Source organism: Leuciscus leuciscus (genome assembly GCF_965113295.1).
Source record: "Leuciscus leuciscus genome assembly, contig: HAP1_SCAFFOLD_268, whole genome shotgun sequence".
Taxonomy (NCBI): Eukaryota; Metazoa; Chordata; class Actinopteri; order Cypriniformes; family Leuciscidae; genus Leuciscus; species Leuciscus leuciscus.
In genome coordinates, this window is record NW_028118454.1 from 63527 (window position 1) to 81494 (window position 17968).

At 38.9% G+C, this 17968-nt stretch overlaps 2 protein-coding genes and 1 long non-coding RNA gene across 4 annotated transcripts; 2 read left to right on the plus strand and 1 right to left on the minus strand.

Annotated features, from left to right (window-relative positions):
- Positions 1 to 7714: 7714 nt before the first annotated feature.
- LOC309491471 lies at positions 7715 to 13754 on the minus strand. Its single transcript, XR_014203135.1, has 5 exons — positions 13653 to 13754; positions 10034 to 10416; positions 9072 to 9164; positions 7999 to 8096; positions 7715 to 7854 (listed from the first exon to the last, which is right to left on the minus strand). It is a non-coding gene; the product is annotated as an uncharacterized lncRNA (long non-coding RNA).
- Positions 12650 to 15038, plus strand: LOC309491469 (uncharacterized protein). 2 transcript variants are annotated; one of them, XM_082190528.1, is made up of 7 exons: positions 12650 to 12700; positions 12834 to 13035; positions 13124 to 13231; positions 13345 to 13478; positions 13584 to 13757; positions 13866 to 14101; positions 14536 to 14671. In XM_082190528.1, exons 2-7 carry the CDS (start codon positions 12910 to 12912, stop codon positions 14544 to 14546), a joined length of 789 nt encoding a protein of 262 aa, XP_082046654.1. In that variant the 5' UTR covers positions 12650 to 12700; positions 12834 to 12909; the 3' UTR covers positions 14547 to 14671. The 2 variants fall into 2 exon arrangements, with proteins under 2 accessions (XP_082046654.1, XP_082046653.1); XM_082190527.1 differs by lacking the exon at positions 12650 to 12700 and having other exon boundaries at positions 12739 to 13035; positions 14536 to 15038.
- A 215-nt stretch (positions 15039 to 15253) lies between these two features.
- On the plus strand, positions 15254 to 17689 carry LOC309491468 (uncharacterized protein). The gene is made up of 6 exons (XM_082190526.1): positions 15254 to 15328; positions 15436 to 15569; positions 15675 to 15848; positions 15957 to 16192; positions 16566 to 16787; positions 16969 to 17689. The coding sequence occupies exons 1-6, from the start codon at positions 15275 to 15277 to the stop codon at positions 17376 to 17378; spliced, it is 1230 nt and encodes a 409-aa protein (XP_082046652.1). The 5' UTR covers positions 15254 to 15274; the 3' UTR covers positions 17379 to 17689.
- The last annotated feature ends 279 nt before the right edge of the window (positions 17690 to 17968 follow it).

Below are 17968 nucleotides of genomic sequence, written 5' to 3' on the forward strand. Positions count from 1 at the left end.
GATAACAACAACAATAACTAACTCCTGATATTTCTGTCAGATCAGAGAAACATTGAGCTGAACGCAGCACGGGTGATCCGTGAAGGAGTTTCCAGGGGTGTCTGGGAGGAGGACTGGGCTCCTGAAGGAATCAAGACCAGCTTCCAGAAGTACCTTGAGAAAAAAATAACCAGGCATTTAACAGACATTATGAAGACATTATATCAACAAAAAGAAACTGAGAGGCTCAGAAAATTGGTTGGAGAGTGAGAGCTGGTCCTGCAGTTTCCCTCATTTGTTTTTTTGTATATATATATATATATATATACACACATTTCTTTGTTATTCGGTTGAATTTCAATGTCTTAATAAATAAATAATATAGCATGTTACACACACACACACACAACATTTTTTATGTCTTCCACTTTGTTTTTGTTGTCGTTTCTTTAAAACAATAAACAGTTTGTGTAGCAATCTGTGTTAAATTTTGTTCTCCAAATCCCATTATTATTCAATAATTACTGAGTAACATACATTAATTGAAATGAATTAAAATTAAAATAGCTGGTTTTGCCTGAACGTCTTTGTCTCAAGTTGTCCAGCAGAGGGCAGCAGATTCCTTTTTAAATGTGAAGTCCCGCTACTCAGTTATGGCTTAAAGTTTATTATAGATGAGGAATATTAAAAATGACGGGGTCTTACGAATAGACAGTGTTCCAATCGACACCAGTGTTCTTAAGTCTAAAATGAAAAGCACTTGTGCTTTGCTACGAGGGGGAAAACATCAGTGGCTCTGAAGAAGTGGCCACGAGTTTAAGTTAGAGATATTATATGGCCACCGCTACTCTACTAATTCCCATCCCCCTCTGTGACCTGTGACGTCTTACTGTCAATCAAACCTGTTGTTTTACACCGTGCGATCGATCTTCTGCTGATCAAGGTGACAATCTTTCGGGTGGTTTTTTTTTACGTATTTGCATGATATTTCAAGTTATGCTGTTATTTCAATTTATGCCTGTAATTATGCAATCAAATTTAAAGTCTTTAAGAAAGTTTACTTTATTCATTAATGTGATCAGCTCATTCGTGTTAGGCTATTCACTGCCTTTTGCACATCATACAAATATATATTATTAAAAGTATTATTTATGTAGGCTATAATCTTTTTAAAGACACGGTCTTTAACGTATATAATTAATGGTGGCATGACTTGCCTAGAATTTATGATTGGTGGACGACCTCAACAATCCATTTTGAGTAAACGCATTGAAAAGAAGCAAATTGTTGACATTAATTATGAATTTTTTTTATGTTACGATGAAAAACACTAAAGTACTCGATTATGTTATTAATACTGTGAACAAATTCTACTCTGGACGAAACGGCGATACGATACTCTTTTTTTTTTTTTTTACGTGTAGGCTACAGCTGTGTGTACGTGTCCCAATACAGTGCAAACAGTAGCTACATTGAACAAAAGTGGCGTAAGCACAGTACAAAATGTATTTTTTTTTTATCCGATTCATTGATTGATCGCAAATATAATCGTCAGGTTAATCGTTAGCCTAGTTGAATCGCTTTAGTCAGATCCCACAAAGAAAAAATCTTATATGTGATGAACTATACGAAGGTCAAAATCACCATAAAGTGCCTTTGAGACTTCACAATTTTCATCATAAAAGTTGAACATGACAGGGTGGACAACAAGATGACAGGGTGGACAGATGCTTTAATGGGTGAACTTGGACGGGGGAACATTAGAAAAACAACAGGAACTTCAAGAAACCCTTAACCAATATAAAGAAGGAAGGGCCCGGCTCAGGCTGATTTTCAGGAGTTGCAAATGTCCTCCCTGTCATGAACCATGTCCACCCTGTCATTGAAGGGTTGGTGACAGGGTGGACATTTTTTGGCTAAAGTTAGCATTTAATGAGCATATGGTGTACAGCAGTTAGCAAAGTGATTCACTGTTGAAGCTGACTGTGCACTGTTTAAAATACATACAGTACCAGTCAAAAGTTTGGAAACACTACTATTTTTAATGCTTTTGCAAGAAGTCTCTTATGCTCATCAAGCCTGCAGTTAAAAAAAAAAATAATAGTAATATTATGAAATATTATTACAATTTAAAATAATGGTTATCTTTTTTAATATACTTTAAAATGTAATTTATTTTTGTGATGCAAAGCTGAATTTTCATCAGCAAGTACTCCAGTCTTTGGTGTCTTATGATCCTTCAGAAATCAGTCTAATATGATAATTTGATACTCAGTTATTATCAATGATGGAAACAGTTGTGCTGTTTAATATATTTTTTGGAATACTTTTTTTCAGGATTCATTGATGAGTAAAACGTTAACAGCATTTATTCATAAAAACAGCATTTATTCAAAATAAAAACATTTCTAACAATATAAATCATTACCATCACCTTTTATCAATTTAACGCATCCTTGTTGAATTAAAGTACTAATTTCTTTTTAAAAAAAAATTGTTATTGTTCCCAAACTTTTGAACGGTAGTGTATATTGTTACAAAAGATTTCTATTCTAAATAAATACAGTTCTTTTTAACTTTTTATTCATCAAATAATCCTGAAAAAAGTATGTCAGGTTATAAAAAAAATATTAAGCAGCACAACTGTTTCCAACATTGATCATTAATCAGCATATTAGAATGATTTCTGAAGGATCATAAGACACCAAAGACTGGAGTACTTGCTGATGAAAATTCAGCTTTGCATCACAAAAATAAATAACATTTTAAAGTATATTAAAAATGAGTACCATTATTTTAAATTGTAATAATATTTCATAATATTACTGTTTTTTTTTGTTTTTAACTGCAGGCTTGATGAGCATAAGAGACTTCTTTCAAAAACATTAAAAATAGTAGTGTTTCCAAACTTTTGACTGGTACTGTATATATATATATATTTAGAATTTCTGAAAAGTTTTTAGATTAATATTTCACAATGACAGGGTGGGCATGTTAAGCTTGACAACACGCAACTACAAACACAATATGACGGAAATTAGGAAATATATGTGTAGATACGTACTGTGTGTATTGCAGATGTTTTAACATCCACTCAAAGTGGAAGAGAACATACTGCAATTAATTAATGAAATCCATTCAGATGTGCAGAGGCTTCAACATATTCAGGATTATGGGACATCTCAACCTGAAAGCAGTGAGTTAAAATGAGATGACAATGTTATTGTTTGGTAAAAAAAAAACAAATCTCAGTGGAAAACTATTTACTGCATGTTGGGTCCAAATATCTAAACATTCTTAAATCAATGTACATTTACTAGACAAAATTTATTATGACATCTTGTCTAGCAAATGTATCTTGATTAGTACATTTAGATATTTGGACTGAAATTTGAAAAGATTGCAAAATAAAATCGTTGCTCTTAATTGTGTTCTGTGGAATAACAAATTTATTAAATGTTTAAATAAGGTTACTGATTTTAGCATGTGAGGTATAGATGATGATATTTCAAAGAAGATTAAGTCAAGCAGGCCAGGTGCCAGACATTAACCTTTGTATCCGGAACAGTGTCATGGTCCCAAGGTATGGGTGATTCTGTCAGGCTGATTGGATCATTTGAATGATAGTGTTTATGCTGACTCTTCATGCCTATGCTTTGTCTTGATTTGTCTCCACCTCAAAAAGTCCATCCTCCTTGTAAATGTATACAAACTATACTGTATGTATAGAACTCAGTCAGACTTGGAAGAACACTACAGACAACACACAGCGAAGACCCAAATAAATCACTTCTGCTTATCCCAACGTCTCCTGGTTTGCTTTGAAGAAAGAAAAACTTTACAACAGTTCCCTGTTTGTTTGAATATTTTTCATTAATTAACTGTATGATTTTACTACACAGTAATCATGAGAAGACATACTGAAAGAAGATTTGCCGAAGTGGAAGAGAACATACTGCAATTAATTAATGAAATCCATTCAGATGTGCAGAGGCTTCAACATATTCAGGATTATGGGACATCTCAACCTGAAAGCAGTGAGTTAAAATGAGATGACAATGAGATTTTTTATTTTTTTTTAAACAATAACAGTGGAAAACTATTTACTGCATGTTGGGTTTAACCCTAACTCTATGGAATTATTCATCTCTAATTGATCTAAATTCTTTTGAACAGCAGGTGGAGCTTTTGTCAATGAAGGGTGTGATATGGATGGGCAAGAAGAGAGTGGGGCTTCAGAAGAGGTATGATGCTTTTAGTATTAGTTTAAGCCTATTTTGCAGTTATATGAATAAAACACACACAGTACTATAATTATCTCTTTTATCTTCTGTCAGGTGGAATCATTATACATACGAACTTCAGAAGACAACACGCAAAGTTTGATGGACCTCATTAGGCAGTTTACAACAATTAAAGACTTTCTCTGTGATGACAGTATACACCTATCAGTCAGCCCAACCACTTTGTCAAATTTGGAGCAAAGTCTTTTCTTGGATTTTGCCTTTGACATTGATGGTGTAGTCGTGGAGCTTGAAGGGTTGTCAGGCTTAAAACTGCCTGTGCCATACCTGACCTTCCCAAAGCCCTCAAAAGCCACCATGCGACCGGTTTTTCATCTGCTTAAGAAGCACATCAGATCAAACAACTACTCGAGACTGGGTTTTAGATGCTTTCAGCTCTCCAGAGGGATCTCACTCGCAAAGTCACAGGTACATTTCGGTGCAATGAATAGTTATACATTTTATATACATTTTATATATATATATATATATATATATATATATATATATATATATATATATATATATATATATATATATAAAATACATAAAATATAAATATATATAAAATATATATGAAAGATATAAAATATAAAAATTATATATATATATATATATATATATATATATATATATATATATATATATATATATATATATAAATAAATATTCATTGCAGTTTTTATTATTTTTGTATTTGCGATTATTGTGTGATTCAGAGTACTGAATTAAAGTGTCTAAAAAGGTCTTGATATTTTGTTTTGCAGGGATGGCAGTTGAGTCTCTGTCTCATTCCGAGGGGCCACCAAGGAGACACATCCATTGACTCAGCTGCAAAAATGGACCAAGAAGCCTTGGAGCGCTTTAGAGCCATTGCAGAGACTTTGCAAAGGTTACTGAAGTCTGTGCCTACAAAAGACATGAAGCGTCCGACAATGCAGAAGAATAGACTGTATGACCTGTCGCACTTCAACATTTTAAAGCAGGATCAGGATTTTTTCTTTGACGTGTTCGACCGTGCCCTCCAGTCTCAACCCATCGACTGCCTGAAACCCATCATCATCCTGTGTCAGTTTGGGCAGAAAGACAGATCCCATCTTAATTTGTCAGAGCTGTGTTATGAGAGGGGTTTCAGATGCATCAGCATCCATGCAGCTTGTGAAATTGGCTCGCTTCATGAAAACATACACCACTTTTGGTCCAAGTATGCTCTTGAGGATTTAGTGGGAAATAAAGGCTCAATATTTTGTCCTCTTTCATTGCGAGAAGCACTAAACTTTCAGACCAACTTGGATGGACAATGCATGGAAATCAGCAATGACCTATTAAGCACAGTCATGTTTCCTAAGGACATCACCTTTCTACAGCTCTACGCAGACACGCCACATAACAGACTGGAAAGTTGGTTCTCACATCCAGTCTCTGGAGAAGTTGTCTGCTGTGGCCTCATGCACCCAGTGACTACACGAGCCATGTCAAATCGAAGCGAGACCTATTTCAGTCACATGCAAGACCTTTTGCTCAAGCTCCAAGGCATAGTCAAGGCAAGGATTGAAATAGTGACACTACTCGGGACTCATCAGATAAGCGGGATTGTGAGTGCAGTGGATTTCTTTAACGTCAGAGCGCTGTCAAAGCTGTTGGAGGACAAACCCATGCTGCTCCCTTTTGCAGAGGACCAGCCAAGATTAACATTCCTCAGCACCATAAAGGATGTGCCCAGACATCTGCTTGAGAGCTTACAAGCTGCCCATGCCAGTGGAAAGCACAAGGGCAAATTTAAGGAGTCTTGGGTGGCATTTCAGGCCGAGATGGCTTTAGAAGTGTTCTTCTGGGGCCGGACAGGCAGCATGCATGACTCCATTTTAGCCGTCAATCTGGGTCCTGCACTGGACAATGAGCGCAGTCTCACATGGCAGAGAGGGATTATGGGTTTGGCGCCCTTCAACTCTGCAGCAGTTGACATGGCACCACCACCACTTTTATACTGGTCAAAGAATGATCTGCAGACCACAAGGATACAACGGTTGTTTGGGTTTGCCGACAGTTTTGAGGCAGCAAACACAGTCATTGGCACTGAACTTTTGAGGCTAATTCTCTGTGACCTTGGTCAGACTACACAAGTGTCTGTAATGAACTTGGCAAACGTCAGTCCTCCAGCGGAATGCAAGTGCACTGGCACCATCAGCAGAGAACAGCTCTTAGAGGAGTTGGTGGAGAAAATAAACAGGTTCACATACCCATCCACAGCAAGAAGAGCAGCTCAACTGTTAGAGGAGCATGGCAAGCCCCTAAGAGACATCCTGAGATCAGCTTTGGCCTACACCAGCATCCAGTACTTTCCAGCCATGAAAGTGATCGACTCGGCTCGTAATCCAAAAGTGTCCTGGAACAAAAAAGACATGCTGAATGTTTTGGCACCACAACAGAACCCTAGCCCAGATGCAGTAGCCGCAGCATTGGAGGGTGATGTAATTGTCAACTTAGTGAGCCGTGGACTTACATATGAACGGAATCTTGCATCAGCTAAAGCCAATGGGATGCCCTGGATGAAACATGTGCTGGCACGCTTGAACCAGGAGAAAATGGACAGGACCCAGTTAGTCCAGGTGTGCACTTTTGTCAGCTGCCTTGCACTGATGAAACAAAGCATATACATCGACTATGGCAAGTTGGCAATGTTGGCATCATTACTTCCAATTTCGCAGCACAAACTTAAAATGCTACAAATACAGAGTCCTATATTGTACGAAGGACTCGTTAATCCCAAAATATGGCGATTGCACCATACCATACCCTTCAAAATAACTCCAATCATTACAGAGAAGCCGAAAGTCACCCATAAAGCCCCCTTGCATGTTACTGTTGGAGAAGAACTCCAGCCAGAAGAGGAGATTGAGGAAGGCCAAGTTCCAGAAGTCATTTCACATACTCCTTCAATGGCTTTACCTGCTGGAATGACAAGGCGATGGACACCTAGGGAACTGGACCTTGCCTATCAAGCGAGGACGAGAGAAGGCAGCTCCGTCAATTCAGCGTACAGAGTTTATGTTGACCTGTGTTTTCAAGCTGACATACCATGCCGTTCCATGAATGCCTTCAAAAGCAAGACAAGGCAACAACTTTAACATCTTTTCCTTGTTGCAACTGAGGATGTTCAAAAACTTTTTCAAAACTGTATTGACAGCAATATTTGACAACACCCATGTGATGCATGTTTTTTTTTTTTCTTGACTTTAGTTTTGGTTTCTGTCCCTTAGACTTATTCAGTCCACCTGCATCATCAATCATTTAAATACCACAACCAATTGATTTATTAATACAGTATACTCACTCTGAAGTCCAGATGAAGAGACCAGCTTCTTCACCGGATTGGACTCCAGAGCACGAGGACGATTCCCTTGTGGTCAAGTGGTCAGGATTCGGCCTTCTCACCGCCTATACAAATACATTTGAATTTTAATTGAATTTGAAGAGGAGCCGATCTGAAGACCTGGACCAGATCCTCCAGCCTTTCTGGCCTGAAAAATCAGACGCCCGCGAGAGGCTGAGTGAAAGACAGCAGGCCTTCTTCAACTACATGATGGACCAGCTGAAAGTAAAAGGTGAGAACGCACCGAGTCTCTTTACTGTTTAACACAAAAGCATTCCCTCAATACAATAGAAGTCATGTCACATGATGATAACAACAACAATAACTAACTCCTGATATTTCTGTCAGATCGGAGAGACTTACAGCGTAATGCAAAGATAGTGCAGTGTGAAGGAGTTTCCAGGGGTGTCTGGGAGGAGGACTGGGCTCCTGAAGACATCAAGACCAGCTTCCAGAAGAGTCTAAAGACAGTACATACATTTAAAAAATAAATTATGGCAGATACGAACACATTTATTTATTTTTGTTTGTTGCACAGATACACAACTGTTTGTTTCTGCATATTGTGTTTTTTCATTATTTTTATATTATTTAAATAATTTTTATACATTCTAAAGAAAAAAAAAATCAATAAAACGAATATTCTACTACAATCTAACTCTAAGTCTTGTCCTTTTGGTGTATACTGTAGTGTATACATTGTGTAGTAGTATAGCACAGCACAAAGATATACAGTTATACCCACACACTCTTAATATTTAAATAATAATATATTGATGCAAGTCATTTTTCATGAAATATTAAAATGTTTTAAGTTGTCTTTCTTTCTTTCTTTCTTTTTTCTTTGATATATAATACAACTTTATTCATGTCACATGGACCAAGGGAAATAAATATGCTTTCCATTGGTGTATGGTTTGTTTGGATAGGACAATATTTGGCCGATATAATCCTTTTGAATATCTAGAGATTTTTATGGTGCAAAACAAGCAAAATCTTAAATCATCTTTAAAGTTGTCCAAATTAAGTTCTTAGCTATGCATTAAATATTTTCATGGAACGTAAGACTTTTGGCATAAAAAATAAAATAAAATAATAATAATTTTGACTCATACAATGTATTTTTGGGTATCGCTACAAATATACCTGTGCTACTTATGACTGGGTTTTTTTTCTTTTTTTCCCTCCATGTTCACATTTGACTGTTGATGGAATTGAGAAACTATATTGTAAATTGATAATTGTGCTATTTTTGTCGTCCACTAGAGGTCAGCAGAAACGTTACAGTGCGACTCTGGTCTGTCAATCATCCGCTCCAGAATAATAGGGAGCCTGAAGAAAGTTTCAAGAACTAAATACTGACTTTTATCACGAGGTGTCATTAGTTAGGTGGTGATAATAGTGAAATAGTACAGTGTCGTTGTAAACTAGGCAACCTGTTTGTCTTCTGCTGGTCCGTCTCAAGAAGCGCACGTACAGGAGCGGAGACGTCAGCTGTCAATCAAAGTGCCGCCTCATCTGCCCTATTCCTATTCAGAGTGACACAGCCGATCAGTCGACAATCAAGGTAAATATATATATGTATACATATATATAAAAATAAATAAATAAAGCGCACATATAGCCTATCACTTATTTTTCCACAACATGCACTTCGATGGGACATGATCTGCTAAAGTAGTCAGTCGACAAGTAACGTTAACAGGCTAACAGCAGGTGCTTTTATCCTGTTAGTCTTGCCTTGTTATATTTATCGCTGTGTAGACAAATCAATCCTCTGTAACTTTTGTTTGTTGTTGTCGTGTGTCTGTTGAGATCGACCGCACTTATAGGCCAATTACATTGTAATACCCGTATGCTGCAAAAAACACGCACGCACAAATTAAAACATTTCGATGAAGACACGACAGAATCGAATTATTATGCTTTTTCATCTGCGACAACATGCGCTCGATGGGGTTGTGTTGACATTTGTATAGATTTTTTCACAGACCAATATCGCTTTAGTTCTGTTGTTTTCCTACCGCTAGTTGCAAACACGCTAGCCTAACTGTAATCATAAACTTTATTATTATAAATCTTCTCCCCTATAGGTCATTTTGAAGTGCATGATGTTTTCCCCCAAAATGTTGTTAATGATCTGCACATACCGTTTCCACAAGATATTTTCAATTATATTTCAAATTTCTATTCCGTGTTTATCAGGACAAGACTAAAGATGAGCAGCTCTGAAGAAAATGACCTGGACCTTTCTGTCGAGGAGGTGATAATAACGCGGATAAACTGTTTTGAGAAATTTGCGGTTGCTCAGATTTCAGATCTGCAACAAAAACAAAAAAACCTTGAAGAATCGATGAACGACAAGATGCCCAGTGACATGGCTGCAGTTAAGGCTGACCTCAGTGCCTTAAGATCACGCGTGGAAGCTCAAGACCAACAGATTGGGGAAATAAAGAGAATTCTTGAAGAAAAGGCAACCAGTGGACCGTCCCACTCTGAAGTCCAGAGGAAGAGATCAGCTCCGTCACCGGATTGGACTCCAGAGCAGAAGAGGAGCCGATCTGAAGACCTGGACCAGATCCTCCAGCCTTTCTGGCCTGAAAAATCAGACGCCCGCGAGAGGCTGAGTGAAAGACAGCAGGCCTTCTTCAACTACATGATGGACCAGCTGAAAGTAAAAGGTGAGAACGCACCGAGTCTCTTTACTGTTTAACACAAAAGCATTCCCTCAATACAATAGAAGTCATGTCACATGATGATAACAACAACAATAACTAACTCCTGATATTTCTGTCAGATCGGAGAGACTTACAGCGTAATGCAAAGATAGTGCAGTGTGAAGGAGTTTCCAGGGGTGTCTGGGAGGAGGACTGGGCTCCTGAAGACATCAAGACCAGCTTCCAGAAGTACCTTGAAGAAAAATTAAAAAACTATGTGAAAAAGCTCATCAAGAGGACCGCTGAAGAGACATCAGACAATTAACCTAAACAATTCACGTGTTTATTTTTTTTATTGTATAAAGTTCATGTTCACTCTTCACTTCTGTTGGGTTCTTCATATTGTGTTTGTGCTTTATTTTTATAATTTTTAAATAATTTTTTATACATTCTAAAGTTTTTTTGTTTCAATAAAATAAATGTTCTACTACAATCTGACTCCAGGTCTTGTCCTTTAGGTGTTTCTTGTGGGACACTTTTCTGTAAAATTTCTGTGGTAATAAAACATGCATTTTAAAACGAGTCAAAAATATATTAAAACAATTAAGAGAATATTATTCTTTAATACTATTTATTTTTAATGTGTTTTATAAATGTATGTACACATTTACAAAATGTATCACAAAATGTGATTTATGAGCAGTTGGCCACATCCAGTCAAATGAATGGCTCCTATGGCCCTCTGCTGGTAAAATCAATTTGTAAACTGTAAATATTTTATCTTAATCTCTAACCAGCAAATGATTCGACATCTAAATCAATATCCCAAAACAACTTATATATTTTTTCTGTGGTAATAAAACATGCATTTTATAACGAGTCAAAAATATATTAAAACAATTAAGAGAATATTATTCTTTAATACTATTTATTTTTAATGTGTTTTATAAACGTATGTACACATTTACAAAATGTGATTTATGAGCAGTTGGCCACATCCAGTCAAATGAATGGCTCCTATGGCCCTCTGCTGGTAAAATCAATTTGTAAACTGTAAATATTTTATCTTAATCTCTAACCAGCAAATGATTCGACATCTAAATCAATATCCAAAAACAACTTGTATATCATTTAGGTCATCATTTAAGTGAGGTTTTCATTCAAATATAACGTTTTTAAATGGAAGTTAATGGTGAGTTTTGTGGTGATTGGTACCAATGTATGAAGAAGTAAACACTAAGAAGAAAGTTGTAATTAAAAAAAAGTTTTTATTAACAATCACTACAAATCTTTGGGGTCATAAAGACCACAATTACAATTAGTATATATACTAGAAACTGCATGGGAAGTATATCAGGGTCAAACAGACGGATGTCGTGTTATCACTTTTTTCAATGTAGTTTCCCAGAGCCATTACGTAGCAGCAAAGCATCTCAATGTCTCAATGTTAAATGTCAATGTTAACAGATCATGCAAGGATTTACAACACATCACTTCGAACCTGTAAACAACAGTGATCTGAAGTAGTTGGAGATTGCAATGTTATTGGGAGTCATCATTCTCAAAAAAATAGGTTTTTGTAAGTTAGGATTAGTGTAACTGTAACAAAAACGCACTTTTTATAGTCCCACTAAAGACAGGAAATAAGACATAATTTACTCACTTCTGTGCTGACAAAGCAACTGAATAAAACAAACAAACAAACTCACTGACATGTGCGACCACACTTTTATCCTGAGATGATAAAGTCACAATGCCAAGAAATGCTCTTGGCTCTCACCTGCAAACACTCTGCAATCAATCAGTCAATCACCCTCATCAACTCGACACAGTGTCTGTCAGCTGTTTGTCTGGTGTTGAGTATGATCCTGCCATGTGTTCCCTTGTCTAATGTGCCATGTTGTCATTGGTTCATTGTTTACAGGTGTCCCTTGTCTTGTCATTAGTCTTGTGTGTATTTAAGCCCTCATGTTTGCCACGTGTCTTTGTGAACATGTGATTAGTGAATGTGTCAAATATGAAAATCATAGGATAAAATTAAAAGAGGAATTAATGAAATTTGGGGAAAATATGTTGAACCTTAAAAATCTTTTTAAAATTGGAGAGCAGATAATGGGAGCTTTGTTTAACTTTTTGAAAGAAACTGGTTTAATGAAAAGGATTTAATTGATCGGTGAATGTTTTTTTTTTTTTTTTTTGTTTATTTATTTTTATTTTATTTTTTTATCGTGATAAGATGCTTGCATTTCTGGCCCACACTCCAGTACAGTAGGTGGCGGATATGCACCTTAAATGCCGGTTGCCACCCGCCAATAAAAAAAGAAAGAAGAAGAAGAACGTGTCTTTGTCAGTTTTTTGTTTCACTGTACCCGTGTTTGCTGAGTGTCATGCCGTCCCATCCTTCTGTTGTGAGTTAATGCCACGCTGTGCTTTTGTTCTATGTCTGATCTTGATATGTTTCTAAATGCATTTGAGTTCTCATCTATACTTGCCTCCAGCAGATCCCTTACACCTGTCTTGTTTTTTGTTTTGTCCAAACAGGTTCTTCCTCTTTGGGATTGCTGCACTCAAAGATTGTCAAACTATTTTAAGAGTGGCGAAGCCGGAAATAAACAGGATGTGTCAAGATCTGGAGATGGGCAGAAAACTCGGGCACAGAGAAAGTACCATGTATAGGTACTACTGCGAAGCTACACTGGTTTTTGCCCACATGCTGCGCCCGATTGCTGTGGAGTCCTTGACAGTAAGTCCATGTCTACTTTAAAGACTTTACGCTCATGATATGATGCAGTGTTTACGTATGCATTAGTGACCGCTCTTTCGTTATCCAGGATTCAGATTGGCTTGATCGGTTTGAGCATAGTGGCAGGGTGGTGATCGGCGTAGGGAGGGGCACGGATACCAACACGCTGCTTGCCCTGACCCAATGGGAGGAAGCTGTGAGTTTTAGTATGACATAAACAGCCGATGACTTGCTACCATTGTTTATACCATTTAATAATCTTTTGTTCGCACAGACATTTTTTCCCTTTTTTGTTTTTGTTTCCCATAGTGTTTGCAGGTCTACTTCAGCAAGATAAGGCCAGGGAACATCTGTCACGAGAAACCATGCAATGCCTTCTTTCTTGTGTCCTCCGGTGAGGCGGTCTCCAGCGTATCGCGAGACCTCAAATGCCTACACGATCTGTATGTACCTGCACATATGCGTGTGTGAGTGCACACCGTTAACTACATTTTGTCAGTCACAGTCATTTCACAGGCAACCCTTTGTGTTCCATTTTGTTTCTGCAGGCACAAACTTCCCCACTTTACTAGCCAGGATGTGCGCAGGGCGGTTGGCATTGCTGCGCAGAAGCTAACGGAGCCCCAACGGCAGGCGGTGCAGTTTTACCTGGACCGTGGCGCTCGTGATGTCGGACCACAGGACGCTGTTGACGCAGCTGTGCTGCTGGACTCTTTGTGCGTGTAAGTCTCTTCACGCAGCAAGGACCTAACATGTCACAAACAATCTTTACATCCGAGTAGCCATAATTTTGCCCAAGTAACAAACCTTTTTGTTCCTCGCCTACAAAGCAATTCTTCGGACGACGACCACCAGTCATTTGCTGAATTGGCTACAGCCGGAGGCAGTTCGAGTCTGCCAACTGCCCGCAAAGACTTCTCTGCATTTGTGACCAGTTTTCCCATTTCACTGGATGGGCAGCCTCCATCGAAAAAACAGCGTGTGAAGTATGGGTTTCCTGAAGACGGCACCTTCTATGATAAGTGGCGGGTCTCGCAGTACGCCCAGAGGCGGGAATATCTTCTGGGTAAGTCTCCGAATCCACCAATACAGCATTGTCCCGCATTTTAACATGCAGACGCTGCAGGTTGCTGTGGGGTTGTGTGTTTTTTTTTATTTTTTATTTTTTTATGCAAACCCAAAACCCAAAGACCTTTTTCTACCACACACTATCTCTATCAAAACGCAGCAATGTCCGACTCCGAAATCAAAAAAGTTATTTGTATTGATTTTTTTTTTTTTCACAGACCGATATCGCTTTAGTTCTGTTGTTTTCCTACCGCTAGTTGCAAACACGCTAGCCTAACTGTAATCACAAACTTTATTATTATAAATCTTCTCCCCTATAGGTCATTTTGAAGTGCATGATGTTTTTCCCCAAAATGTTGTTAATGATCTGCACATACCGTTTCCACAAGATATTTTCAATTATATTTCAAATTTCTATTCCGTGTTTATCAGGACAAGACTAAAGATGAGCAGCTCTGAAGAAAATGACCTGGACCTTTCTGTCGAGGAGGTGATAATAACGCGGATAAACTGTTTTGAGAAATTTGCGGTTGCTCAGATTTCAGATCTGCAACAAAAACAAAAAAACCTTGAAGAATCGATGAACGACAAGATGCCCAGTGACATGGCTGCAGTTAAGGCTGACCTCAGTGCCTTAAGATCACGCGTGGAAGCTCAAGACCAACAGATTGGGGAAATAAAGAGAATTCTTGAAGAAAAGGCAACCAGTGGACCGTCCCACTCTGAAGTCCAGAGGAAGAGATCAGCTCCGTCACCGGATTGGACTCCAGAGCAGAAGAGGAGCCGATCTGAAGACCTGGACCAGATCCTCCAGCCTTTCTGGCCTGAAAAATCAGACGCCCGCGAGAGGCTGAGTGAAAGACAGCAGGCCTTCAACTACATGATGGACCAGCTGAAAGTAAAAGGTGCGAACGCACCGAGACTCTTTACTGTTTAACACAAAAGCATTCCCTCAATACAATAGAAGTCATGTCACATGATGATAACAACAACAATAACTAACTCCTGATATTTCTGTCAGATCGGAGAGACTTACAGCGTAATGCAAAGATAGTGCAGTGTGAAGGAGTTTCCAGGGGTGTCTGGGAGGAGGACTGGGCTCCTGAAGACATCAAGACCAGCTTCCAGAAGTACCTTGAGAAAAAAAATAACCAGGCATTTAACAGACATTATGAAGACATTTTATCAACAAAAAGAAACAGAGGCTCAGAAAATTGGTTGGAGAGTGAGAGCTGGTCCTGCAGTTTCCCTCATTTGTTTATATATATATATATATATATATATTAATCTTTGGGTCGCACAAACATATTTTCCTGTTTTTGTTTCCCATAGTGTTTGCAGGTCTACTTCAGCAAGATAAGGCCAGGGAACATCTGTCACGAGAAACCATGCAATGCCTTCTTTCTTGTGTCCTCCGGTGAGGCGGTCTCCAGCATATCACGAGACCTCAAATGCCTACACGATCTGTATGTACCTGCACATATGCGTGTGTGAGTGCACACCGTTAACTACATTTTGTCAGTCACAGTCATTTCACAGGCAACCCTTTGTGTTCCATTTTGTTTCTGCAGGCACAAACTTCCCCACTTTACTAGCCAGGATGTGCGCAGGGCGGTTGGCATTGCTGCGCAGAAGCTAACGGAGCCCCAACGGCAGGCGGTGCAGTTTTACCTGGACCGTGGCGCTCGTGATGTCGGACCACAGGACGCTGTTGACGCAGCTGTGCTGCTGGACTCTTTGTGCGTGTAAGTCTCTTCACGCAGCAAGGACCTAACATGTCACAAACAATCTTTACATCCGAGTAGCCATAATTTTGCCCAAGTAACAAACCTTTTTGTTCCTCGCCTACAAAGCAATTCTTCGGACGACGACCACCAGTCATTTGCTGAATTGGCTACAGCCGGAGGCAGTTCGAGTCTGCCAACTGCCCGCAAAGACTTCTCTGCATTTGTGACCAGTTTTCCCATTTCACTGGATGGGCAGCCTCCATCGAAAAAACAGCGTGTGAAGTATGGGTTTCCTGAAGACCGCACCTTCTATGATAAGTGGCGGGTCTCGCAGTACGCCCAGAGGCGGGAATATCTTCTGGGTAAGTCTCCGAATCCACCAATACAGCATTGTCCCGCATTTTAACATGCAGACGCTGCAGGTTGCTGTGGGTGTTTTTTTTTTAAATTTTTTAAATTTTTTTGTAAACAGCCGCCAAGTTTTTACCAATGCTTAAGGCATTTTTTTTTTTCTAAACCCCTTAACACAGCAACACACCCACATCACACAATTAGCCAAGGGTTTGATCTCCTGGTCAAAACTAAACCTTTGTTTGTTTTTGTTTTTTAATACAAACTCCAAACCCAAACACCTTTTCCTACCACACACTATCTCTATCAAAACGCAGCAATGTCCGACTCACACCGATCACTTTTGACTTCTTTTGAGTAAAGTGGTTTCATTTTGTCTTTCAGAACACTTCAAAGTCCATAAGCCTTCGACCGGAAAGTTGTCGAGGCTGATTAGGCAGGAGGGGTGGAAGTCCAACTACCCGAAGCCAGAGGAGATTCAACGGTTGTGGAAACCATCTCCTTCCAACCTCGCCATAGAGTCGGATGAGGCCATAATGAAGTGCCTGTCTGAGCAGACCTGGACGGGGCTGGCTATTAAGGACTTCGGTGCCAAGCAAGGTCGTGGTAAGGGTAAAACTGTGGCATTAGTTTGTTCTATAAATGAAACGTGGGCCATGCAACGTATACTGCAGTGAATTATTAGCATAGGCAGTAGAGGTTTTTTTTTTTTTTACAGAACACATTTTTCAAATGAATGCAATGTTTATTCAACCAACTCAAAATGTAATGTTTTGTTCTATTGTAGGAGTGGTTGCAACACGGCCCTTTCTTAAAGGGGAAATAGTTTGTGACTATCACGGGAAGGTGATTCCAGCATCAGTTGGGAAGGAGATGATGCGGGACCTCGGTGACCAGGCTGGCTACTTGTTTTTTTTTAAGGCGGGCCAAAGAGACCTATGTGTCGACGCGCAGACCTTTCCCTGCACATGCCATCCCAACTCGGACACGTTTGGCCGACTCATAAATCATTCTGCAAAGATGCCAAACTTAAAGCCGTTTTACTGCTCCGTTAAGCTGAGTGGAGTGAAAACGGATGTAATTTTGTTCAAAGCGCTCTCTGACATACCTGTCGACACCCAGCTCAAATTCGATTATGGTGTTCGGAGGACCTCATTCCGTGGCGAGGGCTTAAACCTAGAATGGCTTGATGAGTAGGCCAGGACTTGCACCTAAAAAATCTGTCCTGTCACTTTTCGACACAGGCGAAGCTTGGTTCCGAGGACTGGATGAATTTGTATGTGGATCTTGTGCCGAAGATGGCTGCCTGCCGGGGTTTTTTTGTCTCCCCTTTCCCCTCAGTCCACAGAGCTTGATTTCGTTGCCAGTTGTTTTGTCTCAATTTTATAGTTCTGTTATAGTTTTTATTTTATAGTTCTTTAATGTTTACATTGTTTCTTTTTAAGATGTTATTTTGTAAAATGTTTGTCACTTTTTTATTTTTCAAATAAATCTGTTACCCATCTCAATTTCTCTGCTTGTTCTCTATAAATATTTTAATTTGAGATGTCATGCATTAGTGTATACAACCAAATTACTTTTTAGTGTATACAAAAGTGAGCCCCCCCCCCCCCCTCCTGATTTGAGCCTCTGAGTCCAGTTCTCATGCTCCGTAGGCCCTTAACATTGCAACAGAAACCAGTGTATTTACAGAAAACAATTTCAAAATGAATTACATTGAGTTTGTGAATAAACAATGTAATGTTTTCTTCTATTGCAAATCACAAGTGGTGTTGTGGCCTTTGACC